The sequence below is a fragment of the Phyllostomus hastatus genome, unplaced genomic scaffold (assembly GCF_019186645.2).
Source record: "Phyllostomus hastatus isolate PE091 unplaced genomic scaffold, TTU_PhHast_1.1 phas_contig_98, whole genome shotgun sequence".
In the NCBI taxonomy this organism is placed as follows: Eukaryota; Metazoa; Chordata; class Mammalia; order Chiroptera; family Phyllostomidae; genus Phyllostomus; species Phyllostomus hastatus.
In genome coordinates this window covers 803,075-817,842 of record NW_025333999.1, presented here as the reverse complement: position 1 = coordinate 817,842, position 14,768 = coordinate 803,075, and the positions used below count along the sequence as shown (strand labels likewise).

Genomic DNA, 14,768 nt, shown 5'->3' with positions numbered 1-14,768 from the left:
GGGAACAGGTTCACTACTGAAGTTTCAGCACCCAGTGCAGGAGTGATACATAAGCAACACCCAATAAATACATGTTGAGTGAATAAAACAGTGAACACAGGAAGTTTCCATTTATTCCGGAATGGGTTAGAATGAGCATCCATCTGGGCCAAGGTTTGCTGCAAAGGGCCCACAGCCAGCACAGGGCTCACACCTGGAGCCTAAATCCTCAGGATGACAGCCCAGCTGCAAACAGCCAGGCTCAGGAGCACAAAAGGCCCTGCTGATTACACAGAATGGTCAATGGTCCATGGGAGAGTGAGTGCTCTGCCAAGGTAATTGGGCAGCTAGGTGGTAACTTCCAAGTCAGACTGGACCCCAGCCCAAAGGGACACCAGAGCTCCAGCAACTCTGTCAAATACAAAAAGGTGAAATTCTGAATCTGTGTCCCATTACTGCTCAGAGGCCCCTTTGGTCTTAATCGCCAATCCCCAATACCCCCTCACCAATCAGTCCACATTCCTGGAAAGGCCCTGCCCCTCCCTCACATGTCATCTTGGCCCACCATGCCCATATCCAGCTGTCCTGTCAGTGGTTTGGTTGCCTTTCCTTCCTTCTCTCCAAAGGCATCCTGAGCCCTCTTGGAGTGTTGTGTGCAATCCTGGGTTGCTGACCCCCAGCCTATTCACCAAACACCCTCTTGATCAACTTGCTGAGTAAACATGCAGGCCACTGGTCCTTTCTGGTCATGCTCCTGGTGCTTTCTGCTGGTGAAAGAAGCATGACACTGTCCTCCAGCAACATATGGGACAAAGCATCTCCATCATAGGCCATCCGTTGCCCAGCATGGCTCTAGCTGAGGTGGTAGAAAAGCAGCTCAGAAGGCCTTCCTCCAGGCTGGCTTCTTGGGTTTGGATGGCAATAGATCTGGGAAGGTCTTGGTTAGCTTTGAATGGGTATACAGCAGCAAGGCCTTTGCCACGCTTTAGGAGGCAGCCACATCTTCTAAACCCAGCTTCCTGGAGCAGCAGGTTCTGAGAGTTGGGATACTGCAGTCAGCCAGCTGCACCCCCAGGCCCGTCACCACCAGTGAGGTCCCCAAGCAGCATCAGGGTGCCAAAAGACCTGTGCTCATGAGCTATCCCCTCAAGACAGGTATCCACTGTGCTGTAAAGATTCTGCTGGCTGCATTGTCCAGACTTGATCATGGTGAACTTGGCTGTGGCCAACGAACTTCCTGGGCTGTGCCAGCAGCCTGATGAGTGAAACCTTCGCCCAACACTGTAATGGGTTGAACAGTGTCTCCCAAAAGGTATTTCCTCATCTTAAACGCTGATGCCTGTGAATCTGTAAGTAGGGTTTTTGTAGATGGAATTAAGGATCTTGAGATGGATTAGGGTGGGCCCTAATTCCAATGACTTGTGTCTTTGTAAGAAAAAAGATTTGAGACACAGACTCACATTCAGAAATTTGAACATGGTGGTGGTGGTCACTATTTGGGAAACTGATGATGAGGAGAGACCTGTGTTGACAAGGCAGGTCCACAGTTTGAAGGCATTTAGCAGGCAAAGCAGGGGGCTCCTCCCTGTGCATCTGAGTGACTCAGACTCTGTCCACAGCATGTATCCTGTTATCTCCAACACAAGGTCCTAATGATCTCACCTGAGTCTCTTTGTCCCGGCCCTTGTATGTGTATGGGAGACAAACTGGGGTGGATACCCATCTTCAGTTCTGTCTCAAGTGATCCCAAGGCACTTCAGTCTGACCCAAACGTTCACACAGTGGGCCACCTCTTAGATGGACTTCATAGGGCCCCTCGCCCTAGGATGGACCACTTGGTATCTGAGACCTCCTCTGCTGCAGCAGAATGCAAATATTTCCCAATGTTTTCTTTTTTTAGTGCAGAACACCTTTCTTTCCGCTCTCCCAGAAAGCAAGTCTTCATCTTTTGAAGGCACACTGGAGTTTCTGCCTCAGCTGAGTGATCCTGCATCAAGAATGGTTTGAACTTCTCCCAGTGGGCATGGCTAACCAAGCTTGGGAGGCCAAAGGGCCTCCTGGGCCTTAGGCCACAAACAGCGCCTGGTCTGAGAGGGTGAAGAGGCGGCAAGTCAACAAACAGGGGTCCCGGCGGAGGGGCAGACTGGACCTTGCCTGCCCACAGGAGTCTTACCATATAGGCTACCCCCCGGGGCAAGGCCAGAGTTGAGAACGGCAGCTCGGATGGTTCCCACGTCCCTGCACTGCTGATGTTTAAGAGCAGAATGTTCTGCAGTATCCTTTGCTTTTACCCATTACATGGCAAAAGTCTCCCGAACACTACAAAATTGCCTGGGATTGAGAAACAGTGCTCCAGAGAAACCTGCTGGAGCACGGCTGGGCCATTACAGAAAGCCCCACCTGCATACTCTGTGAAATTCTGGGTGGAGGAGGCAACAGGGAGGAAGACTGTGGCTGCAGCTGCCACAGTGTGCCACCCCATCATAGATGGTTCCATGGTTGGAATTCCCCATATTTTGGAGTGCCTCAGCCAGTTTTAATCGGAATCTTTCCAATTAGGATCTGTGCACCAAACTTAATCCGTGGTTAACTTCAGACTGCACTTATACTACACCCAAAATTCATGGCATAAAAAACAAAGCATGCTGAACTGTGGGATCAAACCCTAAACAGCAGCATAGGCCACTAGGCTATTATGCAGACACTGGAGGGATGATGCTCGCTGAGACACAGGGGCTACAAGATTTCAAATAACTGATTGCTGGCCCTGGGCAACTCAGAATAAAGATGTCTATAAGCCTGTAGCTGGAACCTAGAGCCTCTCTGACTCACAGGGACCATCCTGCCACCCGTGCCCCACTTTCCAGTACTGGGAACAGAGTAGAGGAACCTGCCCATTACACTATTGGAGGGTCAGACACCCAGGCCTACGACGGCGCAGATTTCTTTCTTTTTCTTTATTTGTCTACATTCAGCTGAATTCAGATGTACTGCCTGAATGACCCAGACATACAAAACCCGCCCCCCACTCTTTCCCACTGGTTTTTAAAATAAAATCTTCACTTATAAAACTGAAACACTAAAGCATTAAAATACAGAAAGCTTGTTTAACTCACTTCACAAAAGCATTAACAGATGAGGTATCCCTTCTGTAACTATTTCAAGACAAACTGAGTTAACGCTAACATCAATTGTAAATAGACAGAGGGATACTGAACTGTAAGAACTCAGAACTCTACTCAGACAAAGTTGTAATGGCAACTAACGAACCACTGAAGACTCGGAGTCCCAAACACAGCTAAATACGGGTCACAGAACAGGTCACAGAGTGACCAGCTGCACCTCACAACACAGCAACGTGGACGGGGTAGGGCAAGAGGACCCAGACGGGCCGCAGACATGTTAACTGTGATGCATAAAACTGAATCTTACAACAAGGAGGGGTAAGTGCTGAAGGTACAAATCTTCACCCTCAGGGCTTTATCTGTACTGGTAGTTCATGCTGTGGTCTGCGTTCCTGCCGTAGCCTCCCTGTGATGACTGGTAGGAGCTGGGAGGGCCGCTGTAATTCTGGCCGGACCCCGGGGAGTTGTAGTTCGACTGTGACGAGTAGCCTCCTGAGGGAAAGAGGGGTTGGGGATCAGCCCAGTCACAGAGGTGTCACCAGTGGGAGCTCTAACTGAGGCTCTCTTTCTCTGAACACCAGACCAATACTGGCTCAGTATTGTTAGCATCTCACGTAGGTGCCAACATCTAGAGTAGGGCAATTTCTGGACACCTGGCTTCTGAAAAGCCAAGAAACTGGACGTATACCTAAGTCGGTGCTTGCACAAGGTCCCACATACCCACATACCCCCGTCTCCTGCTTCCTGTTCTTGCCCCACACAGAAGCCAAGCAGCAGCTGCCACTGTGGCCCTGCCCAGGCTATTTGCCCAAGCCAGGACACGCCCCTCTGTGTAGCTCTGGGCCCTCCCCGCCATGCTGTCACCTGCTGCTTCAGGCCCACCTTGTTTGCCTTGATAGGAGGAGCTGCCCCCAGAACCTCCTCCGTAGCCCCCATGTGACCCTGGGTTGTAGGATGACCCGCCTGAACCGTAGCTGTTACCGCCGCTTCGGCCTCCGCTACCACTGTAGTCTGGGGGGGAAGAGAAGACAGTGTGGTTAAGGGGCCTTGTGTTCCAGCCCTGGATGTGGCAGGCCCTTTGCGAAGACCCTAGAACTTTGCAAATGTCTTTCTCCTGAGTGCTTAAATTTGGCACGTCAGTCCCACTGTGAGGTGACAGGGGCTGGCTGGAGTACCACAAGGTAACTGTGCCCTGGGCTGGCCAGATCCCTACATTCTGAAGCCAAATTCCATCCCACCTTCCCACCTACTCCTCCAACCTAATCTTCCCAACAATTCAGGAACCACAGAGCTAATCCAAGTCTTGGCCTTTGCTACCGAGTGTCCCATCACGAACAATCATACTCCTACCCTTCCCTAGCTGGGCCATCAGCACAGTGCAGCCCACCAGTTCTGTGCGTGAGATGGACTGAGTAGTAATTCAGGCTTATTTAGGGGCTGGATATAACCCAATCTCCAGAGGTCACCTCCCAATACCTGGCCCAGACTCCACCCTTGTGGCCCAGCCTCAACCCACAGCCTCATGGACCTTAGTCTGGGAGCCTCCTTCTCCAGGTTTGTCCCAATGCCCACCCTGCAGTCAACGCCTCCAACTTCCTTCTAGTCCCTCAGCCAGAGGTGGGACAGTGCTGAGCTTCTGGGGGACTGGATGCCAACTCACTGAATTTGCTCTCGTAGCTGTAGTCGGAGCCACCCCCGCCCCCGGGGGAGCTGTAGGAATTGGAGTAGGAGGAGTAGTTGCCTTGGCCATGACTATAGCCTTTTTGTTTGCCCTGCGGGGGGCCATAGTTGCTGTACTGGCTCTGGTTGTAGGACTGCTGCTGGCCTGGGTGGGACTGGTAGCCTGAGCCGTAGGAGGGCTTCTGCTGGCCCCCATGGGGCTGCTTCTTCCCGGCATGTTTCGGGGGCACTGGGGAGTTGTAGTTGTCGCCTTGGTAGTAGGAGCCGTAGCCGGAGGAGCCACCACCGCCCCCGCCGCCGCCACCGCCAGCATTCCCAGAATGCCCTCCATTGCTGTAGAACTGACCTAAACAGGAAGGCATCTGGTCAGGTGGAGGATTAGGGAGATAAAAGTGGGGGACTACAGGGGAAGGGAGGGAAGTTCAAAGCTGTGGGTCCTGAAGGCTGACCCCACCAGCCCACTGCCCAGGCAAGGGCAGAATGAAAGCGGCGGGAGAGCCAGGAGCAGCAGCTCCAGTCCCTAAAGCAGCCTAGTCTGGGCTGGCCCAGCCTTCAGCTCCACTCACCCATTAGCTGATGACAACAATGGATCTTTGCCAAGCAGCGGCACGGCAGCACGCCGAGAGCAGCTTTTGCAGCAGATGTCAACGTTACAATGAGATGGGCTTCGAGCGCAGGATGACATTCACAACTAGCTGACTGCTACCCAAATGTTCCCAACGATGACAGGAAAAGCAAAGCCCCAGAGAAGCAGCCAGCCCTCCCCTGCTGTGCTGGGAAGAGGCTTGGCAGTCACAGGCTTGGGTGACCCTTGGAAATACTTTTTAAGGAAATCCCTGACACCGGTGTCATTACTGGAAGACCAACTGATCTGACCTGGTCCTTGGAGAACCAGGAATGGAGAGCGAAGCCAAATGACCTGGGACTCCTCTCTGATGGGATTTATACAAACACATGACTTAAGGACTAATTCCATCACCTCCTGAGGAAAGAAGACTGAGGGTGGGATCAGAACATTCAGGTGGTCCCTCAGAGGGCCCCTCCTTGTTCCCAGCACAGCTGCTGGGCTCAGGCAGGACTGAGCAGCAGGGACTGACAAGCGTGCAGCAACGCAGCCACATTCTCAGGCCCTAGAGCTGAGAATGTCACAGAGAGCTCCCCCACCCCCGCTCATTAGTTAAGGACCCCCAGAACACTGATTTGTCAAGACATTGCTCCCACCAAACACTCAGGTGGACCTGTGGGAGATCAATCAGCTAAGGTGAGTGGTGAAGGGAAGGATGGGTGCTGTGGATGCTGTTCATCCTAGCTGGGCAATTTCCAGTGCTCCCACAGGGGTGGTGGAGCTACTGGGCTCCGAGAGTAGGTAGGCCTTTGCTGGTTGGCCTGAGTCTACCCAGTGTGGATAGGAGAGGGAGAAAACGCTCCCACACAGCCTGTCCCTTCCATGTTTAGCATCAAAACCCTTGCCTTTGGGGTGAATTTGGGAGTCCTCATGAGTCTTCCACCCACTGAAGATGTGCACCCCACAGTGGTGTGCTTGGGTTGTCTGAATAGCAGTTTGGATAGAACTGGTCTCCGCCATGGGTTGTTTCTTCAGGCGGGCAGCCTCCACCCCACACCAACCCCCATCACAAAGCCAAGGACAAGGATGTGTCCCACAGTGCAAGAGAGCAAACACATGAGGAGGTCATGACAAGAGGTCCTCTTTAGGCCCCCTCTTAAAACTCTGCCACATCGGCTGACCCTCGGCCTGCACTGAGCGTCTTGCCTCCTTACCCCTCCACAAGCACGGGAATGAATGAAGACGCCAAGTAGTTAGGGCTTGTTACTTTAACATGTATTGTAAAAAAAAAAGGGGGGGAGGGGGAGTTTTCAACGTCATTCAGGATAACTATTTCCTCGTATAAAAAGACATTATTCTCAAACAATAACTTTCTAAAAAAAAAAATACATCATGCAATCAAAGTTTTAAAAGGTTTCACTGAATGTTTCAAACCTCTGGGAACAAATTATGCAGTAACCGTTTTGTCCAGTTTTTGCCTGAATAAACACAAAATCTTGCAAGTCAACACAGAGGCAGGCTTTGCTGCAAAAAGAACTGCTGACCAGAGCCAAAACCAGATTTGTTTCCAGAGACTCCCATCAGGAAATAGGAGCCGAGTGAAAAGGCCCAATTGCCTTTGTGTGGCTCTGCACACAAGGAGAAGCAACAACTCAAGTCTGCACCCTAAGGTGAGAGGGTGGAAGCTTCCGGGGCTTCTGAAATCTGCTACAGCTGTGTGCCCAGCAGTACAGACCCCGCTGAGGCAAATTATGCACTGGAGAATTGAGCTACATATCAGGCTCTTTCTGCTAATTTTTAAAGCCCCTTTAAAAAAAATATTCTAGAATCCCATGCATTTGCAACTGTAACTAGGACTTGCAAAATTCTGCATTATCACTCCCTTCAGCCTGTCTATTTCTTGTACTAAATGATGGAAGCACAGTTTTGATACCTTTGAGAGTTCATCTCTAGCTAAACCAGCCACTAAATGTTGCATCCCCAAACACAAACCCACCAGAGCATTTACAAGAGGCAGGAGAGGTTAACTTAGCACAATATACAATCCCCCAATGTTCCCAACGTTTCACATGCTCATATTTTTTTAAAAAAAGAAAGAAAAGAAAAGCCGGTTGCTCTGGACTTGGATATGGTGAAATGGTTTTCATCACTGTCAAAGGCATCAACCAGATTTGGGGATTTGTTAAAAGGTTAAAAATTCATACAAAACCTGCTGTAAATTAAGACAAAGGTAGATTAAAATGCATCATTATCTGTCTCTTAAATAAAGTAATGCTTTCCATAAAAAGCAAAGGTGGGCTTTTGCCTTGATGCTGACCAACGCTGGCTCTAGAATTCTGTGCAATGCTGCACAAAAAAATGCATTCTCTGAAAATTGTTTTCCACTTATTGTGAACTTCAATATGACCAAGTTCAAAGGCAAATCACGATAAAAACTGCCATTGTCTTAAATTCTGCAGGCTAAGAGTTTCAGACAAGCTGCGGTGACAAGCCACGGTTGAGAAACCCAGTGAAGCACAGGGGCACAGCACGGACACTTTAGGTTTTGGAGTTCGAGAAAATTGGAGTAAAAAGTTGATTTTGTGTGCAATACTTTTAGATGCTCTAGGAAGACCCAAAATCATGATAGCCGTAGCAGTCTGTGAAAAAGTCACCTACAAAAGGGGGAGACAGAGCAGAGAAAAAAAATTAGAATTCTTTTGAAAAATGGCACAGAGCGCCACATTTGAAATTCATGTTTTAGATTTCTCTGCTCCTGTAACCCCCCAATGAAGGCTCCTTCTCAAGACAAGAGCTGTGCACTGTCAGGAAAAGCATATTCACAGTATTGGTGCTTCATTCACATGGCTTAAAGCAGAGAAATTTAAAATTTTGACTTTTAAGGAACTTTTAAGTCACACAAATGTGTGTGTTAACATTTATAGAGTAAATCACACTTTTGCAAAATGGGGAGGGTTGGGGCCTTGAGGACCACCTGATCTAATCACTGAAAACAAGTGTGGGTAACTCTGACGTATCAGGGAAGCTGCTGCTGGCGGGCCACCCTGCTCTAACTCAGGCATGGGAGCTATACTGCAGCTTCTTCCCAAACTCAGACCAAGAGAAATACACACTTACTGTAGCCGGCTGTTGCAGAATTGCCTCCGTATCCATAGCTGCCATACCCCGCGCCTAGAAGGGAACAGACAGGGTTACCGGAGCTAGAGGGGGGTCTCCCCCGCACCTGCCTCTCCCAGCATCTCAGCTCAACCCCAGGGATCCCACACTCCCCAGGGGTCAAGGTAAGCCCAGGGGGATAGTACAGGGCAACAGTCCTCACCAGCATTCATGTAGCCTCCATGGTTGGCACCACCAAATCCTCTCCCTCTCCCTCGACCACGGATGTTCCCTCCTCTTCCCCGCCCTCGAAGGTTCGGGGGCGGGGGCACTTCATTGTGCATGGGGCCTCCCATGCCAAAGCCAGGGTTATGCGGCTGGACAGGAGAGAACAGACAAGTTACATTCACCTCAGGCTCAGATCACAGACAAACCAAAGCCTAGCTCAAAGATGTCAGAGGCAACCAGTTACCTTAGCAGCAAATTTCGGTCCACCCCTGACAGGCACAGGCGTTCTCTTCTTCTTATTGGCTTCAAGGGCCAGAGGGGCATCTGGGAACAACTTTTCTAGTGCAGCAAGGGCGGCATATGCTTTTGCCACCTTTTTGTTTGAGCCAGCACCTTGAAACTTCTGTCCATCTACCTCGACCTAAGCGGGAAAAACGAACACATGTTGGGGGTGATCCAAAGCCTCCCACTAAGGCACAGGGACTCTCCAAAAATGCCAGGCTTTCACATAAACTGCTCCAGGATCACTCACCTCCATGACAAAGCGCTTGTCATGGCTGCCACCAGTCTCTGAGATGAGCTCATACTTGAGGCCACGCCTCTTCTCGTTAAGCTCCATGACAGGGTTCTTGCCATGCTTGGTAAGGATCGGCCCCTGCTGTTTTACGTTCTCAGGGAAAACAGAAAAGAAAACCAACACACTCAGCTAAGGGCTTTCCAGCATGTGGAGGACAGCTACTCCTGCATCATGGTCCTCCACTCTGAACCATGCTGTCCCATACCACCCTCACCTCTCAAAGTCATCTGTGAGCCTCCTAGCAATAGGATGACCTCCACCTGTACTCTGCCCCTCTGGGAAATAGCCTGCCCTTGACTGAGGGCCACCCCGGTGCAACCCTAAGTGCTGGGTCAACATCAGCAAACCCTTCTTGGTAGTAGCTTAAAAGCCCACACCCAGCTCCCCCTTATAGGCTCCCCAACTGGAAGGTGACTCCTTTGGGGGGAAAATGACAAAAATCAACAACCATACAGGCTCACAGGACACAAAGCCACCTGCTCCATCCTGCTGAGCACTTCAGTGCCCACCATGGGCTCACCTCGGCAGTGGGATCTGAGGTGAAGGCAGCACTGGGGGTCGAAGCGGCTTCTACCACGGGCGGAGGGGCCACCACAGCTGGCTTGGCCTCCGTCTCCTCAGCTGAGTCCTCCCCCTTACTGGAGTCTCTGCCTTCAGCACCGGTAGGCAAGCCCATGTCTTGTAACACCTAGAACAGAGACCCACAAGGCCCCCAGTGAGGGACGGGGCTCAGCACCTAGGCACCCTGAATCAGATGCATCCTAGGCATCCTAGGGTGGTGTCCAGCAATCTGAAGGCTCTGCACATGTCCAGCCATGGGCAGACACCCTCTGCCTGCCAGCCATGATGATAAAGGCAATCTGGCCACATGTGATTTGATAAACATTAAAAAGCCTAACCATTTCAGTGTTTGCAAGCCCTCCCTAAGCCTCTCGGTGTTTGCACCTAGAGCTTAAATAGAAGACAACAGCTCTGAAGAAGGCACCAGATAAAGAAAGTGCTTTCACTGTCTAATAAAAAGACAGAGGCTGAACAACACCCCCAGCCACCTTACCTTAACAGCCACATGCAGCTTGGCAGTCTTCTTGGATGGTCCTGAGGCCTCGAACGAGCTGCCGTCTACTTCCACAGACATGGTGAAGATGGGGGCGTGGACTGGCCCCGCCTGGGAAACCAGTTTATACTGCAGCCCGGGCTTCAGCTGGTTCAGCCTCATTAGGGCATTCATAGCCTGGGGAGGCTCTGCCTTCTCCTCTAGAGAAAGACCACCAACATCACTCTGGTACACCAGTCAGTTCTGAACCAGGGAGGGGGACTCTTCTGATGGCTTTTTGTTGCTGGACACAATGGACTGGGTAGCCCCAGTCTATTCCAAGGCCTTGCCTATGGTGATCCCAGGTACACGCCACCCCTGGGGTCATCAGCTGGGGCATATCTATCCCATTTGTGTGCTGTACCCACACCCACATTATACGTAATCCTTTTAAAAACGACTTAACTCATGTATGATGTCTGGAAAAAGTAAGGCATCTCCCCACTTTGTGTTAAATAACTTTAACTGATAGCAAATGGAGGATAAAAAGGCCCCAGAACGAATGCCTGTACCTTTCTTCTGAATCTTCTTCTTCTTTTTGCTGGGAGACTTTTCCTCTCCATCCTCCTCCATTGGGCGTTTCATTGGTGTAATGGCATAGGTGGTACTCGGGGGAATTTGAACTGAAAGAGATTAGGACAGAAGCGACTAAGAGTCCAGCCAGATGCTATGTGGGGAGTCCACAAGGCCACTGCCCAGCCTGAAACCCTTAGCACACTTACCCGTGTAGTCCACTGGGTTTTCATTCTTTGGTTTCTTGGGCATCTTAGAAGGCAGAGGATCCATACCCAGGACTTTATGCAGCTGGCCAAATGCAGCTAGTCGCAAAGCATGCTGGAAAAGGGAAAGAGGAATAGGAACCTGATTCAGCTGTCCTGTGTTCCTGGCCAAGGTACGTGCGCTTACTAGTGCCTTCTGTAAGGGGCAGGAGCTGAGGGGGTTGCTAATGGTCTCCCCTACAACAGCAAGGGTTCCCCCAACAGCCAAGGGAGGGCCTGACTGCCAGGACCCAGCCTTGCTGTGGGGGAAGGCCAGCCTGTGACCACCCGCCTTAAGAGGAGGAATACAGGAGACCCCAACCTGGGGACTGGTTGCCACACGGAGCCACGTGGTAGGCCTGTAAGGGAAGGACCCCTGGAATGATCTATACAACAAATATATATCCCTGCTGAACTCAGTGTCTGAAAACAGCACTCGAGCAGGCCGAGGGGCAGGCTACAACCATGCGTGGCGCCAGGGGAAAGAAGCAGCCCAGGTTGGGGCTCCCTGTATCAGTCATAATCCCTTCGCCTTCAGTCCCCAACCTGAGCCTACAAGTCCAGTGGCGACCCTGAGAATACCCAGTAATGGAACTAGAAGCCAGTGATTACAGACTGGGTAAGGGCTCACAGTGGCAATGGCGATGACTATACCTGCGCACTCTGTGTGATATCTTCCCGTTGCTGTCTGTCTAGATGCCCAATAGCATCAGTGGCTTCTTTTTCACAAGGGTCATAAATGCCAGAACCATCTGAAGGCAGGAAACAAGGAAGATATGCAGAGGATTATCTTTTAGCATCTCGGAAGAGTTGTACTGGCTGAGGGAACCAGATGCGTTACCCCCCCGCGCCCCATCCACACCCAGCTCTGGAAAACACGCCGAGCTCGGTGACCCACTCAGCGTCCAGCCCATGAGAGAAATAATCCACATGTGTCTCAGAGCAAGGAGCTCACGTGGGAGTGGGTCACCATTGCCCCAGATCCGCCCTGAGTCTCAGCTGCGGAGCCGGCACAGGGCTGGATATGATGGTGCAAGAGGGTAGTCACATGCTTTAGCCCTAGGGGGACATGGGGCTACTGCTGCCCTAACCCAGTCAGGGGACCCGCCAGGAAGTGGCCTCATAGCCTTGATCCCTGTCCTTTCCCTGAAACTTGCAAAGCACAAGTCCCCAACCTGGCATCACGATGCCTGAAGCCAGGCATTCCAGCACTCTCCTCAGGGCCTCGCCAGCACCCATGGGTCTGTTGGCTGTGCCGATGGACTTCTCACAGAGAAGCTCAAGGGGCTGAAAGGCAAGAGGAACAGTTAGCCAGTGTCCAGGAGGGAAGCTGGTGATGCTAAACAGCTGTCACTGTGTATGTGTGAAGAGGGGGTGGCATAGTCACAGCCATTCGAGATCACAAGTCAGGGCTAAGCCAAAGATAGAACACCCAGAGCTTTTCCTTAAAGAGCCAGTCAATGTTTTCAGCCACAAAGGCCAAGAGGCCACATCAAAAGTATTGTGTAGGTACTTATATTTAAAAATACAACACAATTGGCCTGTAGGCCCACTTACTGACTGCTGGCCAAAAGCAGGTACAAAGGTGTCATCATGGAGTGGGGCATGTCACATTAAGTGTGCTGCCTGGCCAGCCCCCTCCCTAAGCTGAGCTGTGTACCTGCCATGAGGGGGTAGGGAGGGGGTACTGGTTTCACTCTCAGCTTCCAAACAAAGTATGGCAAATAGTAGTTGCTCAATAGGCGGCTATGATAGGGGCACAGTGGTCATATTAAAAAATGCCATTCTGGTCCAGTTACCAGATGATATTCTTGGGTTATAAAGGAAGGTCCCTGTGTACAAAATCCCCAGGGGGCCACAGCTAGAAGATGCCTTACCCATCCTCTTAGAGGACCCCAGGTGGGCACACGGGTGCACAGGTCCCTCAGGACCCGGATGACAATAACACACGACTTCAGCCCATTGGCTCTGGCCTAGAGGAACAAAGCACAGGCTCTTTACACCAAAGCACCTCCAAGAACACAAGGCAAACATGAACAACACAAGCCTCAGGGTGCTACTTTGTCCAGGGTAAAGGGTGAACATTCACAACCATCAAGTGTGTGGTTGGCAGTGATGCCACTACGTGGACAACAATAATGTTACTCTTGGCACAAAGCAGCACCAACCCACCTACTCAGTCACAAGTCTCCTGGGGGGGTGTCAAATTTGTTTATGCGTGCTGCGTTAGCAACTGCACGCCTGCAGGTGCTAAGCTTGGCACAGTGCTCTTCAACGTTACCGAAACTTTACGGTGCAAGTTTTAGCCAAGTTAAAACTGAGGAATTTTCTACCAAAAGACAAATAGAAGAACAAAATGCAAACCTGGAACCACTTGGCGTGTCGGAGGGACGCCAAGGCAGCAAGGCATTTCTGCCTGTCCAGGACGTCCGGGGGGTCGTTGACTGATAGCGTTTCTATTCATGGATGGAATAAGAAGACAAGGCACAGTTTGACCAAGGGGTTTCTGTCAGGTGGAAAGGGGATGTGGCAGCTTCCTAAAGGGCAGTGGAGGCTCCCAGAATCTCAAGTCATTTCTGCCCTGAACCAGGGTAGGAAAAGCCAGAGTGCATTAACTCTGCCCAGAGAGGAAATTGTAAAAATTGGAGGCCACTCCAAAAAACAAAAACAAAAACAAAACAAAACAAAAAAACACAAAAAAACAAAAATGAATACATAAATGGAAAGTTATTCTATAAGGAATAATCCCGTAAGGGAAGGGATAGATAGGTGGATCCTATCTTCTAACAGACTGTTACCTTGCTTCCTCCCCATCATCTCCCAATAAATTAGCTATGCTAAAAATTTCAATTAAAAAAAAAAACACACAAAAAAATCACAAAACAAAAAAAGGTGGGGGAGTGGAAATAAACTCCCTCTCTGCTTCCCACAACTGCCATCCCAAGGCATCTGCAGCAAAGGGGACCACCTCCGCCCACCAGGCAGGACTGCCCTAGCCCCAGCCCTTGACAGAGAGAGTCCTGTTGGTCAAAGGTCCAGCGTCCCTAAATTGATAAACTAAAAGGGCTTTGGTAGTTGGGATCAGGTATGAGAACCACAGATAATCAAAGAACAGCAATAGGAATGCTAAGTATGAGCCTATGCTGCAGCAAAAACAGAGCATTTGTCGTTTCTGCCATACGTGTGTGTATAAGGGATGAATAAGGCCCGCTGCCTTTACTTTGTGGTGTGAGATTTGTGATTAAAAAACATTCACACAAAAGAGAAGCACAAGGGGCCCTGGGTGGACTTTGAGTTGTGAAAGCATTAGTGTCTGAGCTTTTCAGAAAAATCACACTCCTACTTAACTCTGTTATCAGCTCTTTGCATGTCAATCACTGAACTGACAAAAGCAGCCAAGGGAAGGAAGGCAAATGAAGACCTCAGTTCTGCCGCACCACAAGCTGTCTGAGCAACTCCAACATGATGTTCATGCAGAAACCGTCCGATTATCTTCCATACTTTGAAAAACCATAACATCACCCAAGACATACTTTTTCAAAGCCAGAGAAGAGAATGGCTCAACAGAAAAACCAAGTTTAACACTGATGACAGCATTTAAGGATTAAGAAAAACCAAAATGGTGCAATCCTCTGAAAAGTGCTACTCACTTTTAGTGCAACCGTTT

The 14,768-nt window shown here is 50.4% G+C and overlaps 1 protein-coding gene across 3 annotated transcripts in view; it reads right to left on the bottom strand.

Moving 5' to 3' along the window:
* Positions 1–79: 79 nt before the first annotated feature.
* ILF3 (interleukin enhancer binding factor 3) overlaps positions 80–14,768 on the bottom strand; it is a 29,561-nt gene continuing 14,872 nt past the window's right edge. For 2 of the 3 annotated variants that reach the window (XM_045853533.1, XM_045853532.1), the window contains 15 exons: positions 13,466–13,557; positions 12,979–13,074; positions 12,277–12,388; positions 11,756–11,853; positions 11,066–11,177; positions 10,856–10,966; positions 10,305–10,504; positions 9,771–9,938; positions 9,206–9,343; positions 8,918–9,094; positions 8,669–8,822; positions 8,467–8,520; positions 4,765–5,130; positions 3,987–4,115; positions 80–3,596 (listed from right to left, as the gene is read on the bottom strand). In XM_045853533.1, the coding sequence (XP_045709489.1) occupies positions 3,460–3,596; positions 3,987–4,115; positions 4,765–5,130; positions 8,467–8,520; positions 8,669–8,822; positions 8,918–9,094; positions 9,206–9,343; positions 9,771–9,938; positions 10,305–10,504; positions 10,856–10,966; positions 11,066–11,177; positions 11,756–11,853; positions 12,277–12,388; positions 12,979–13,074; positions 13,466–13,557 (2,144 nt within the window). In that variant the 3' untranslated portion in view covers positions 80–3,459. The remainder of the gene's footprint in view (positions 3,597–3,986; positions 4,116–4,764; positions 5,131–8,466; positions 8,521–8,668; positions 8,823–8,917; positions 9,095–9,205; positions 9,344–9,770; positions 9,939–10,304; positions 10,505–10,855; positions 10,967–11,065; positions 11,178–11,755; positions 11,854–12,276; positions 12,389–12,978; positions 13,075–13,465; positions 13,558–14,768) is intronic. The other variant, XM_045853534.1, reaches the window with a different exon arrangement.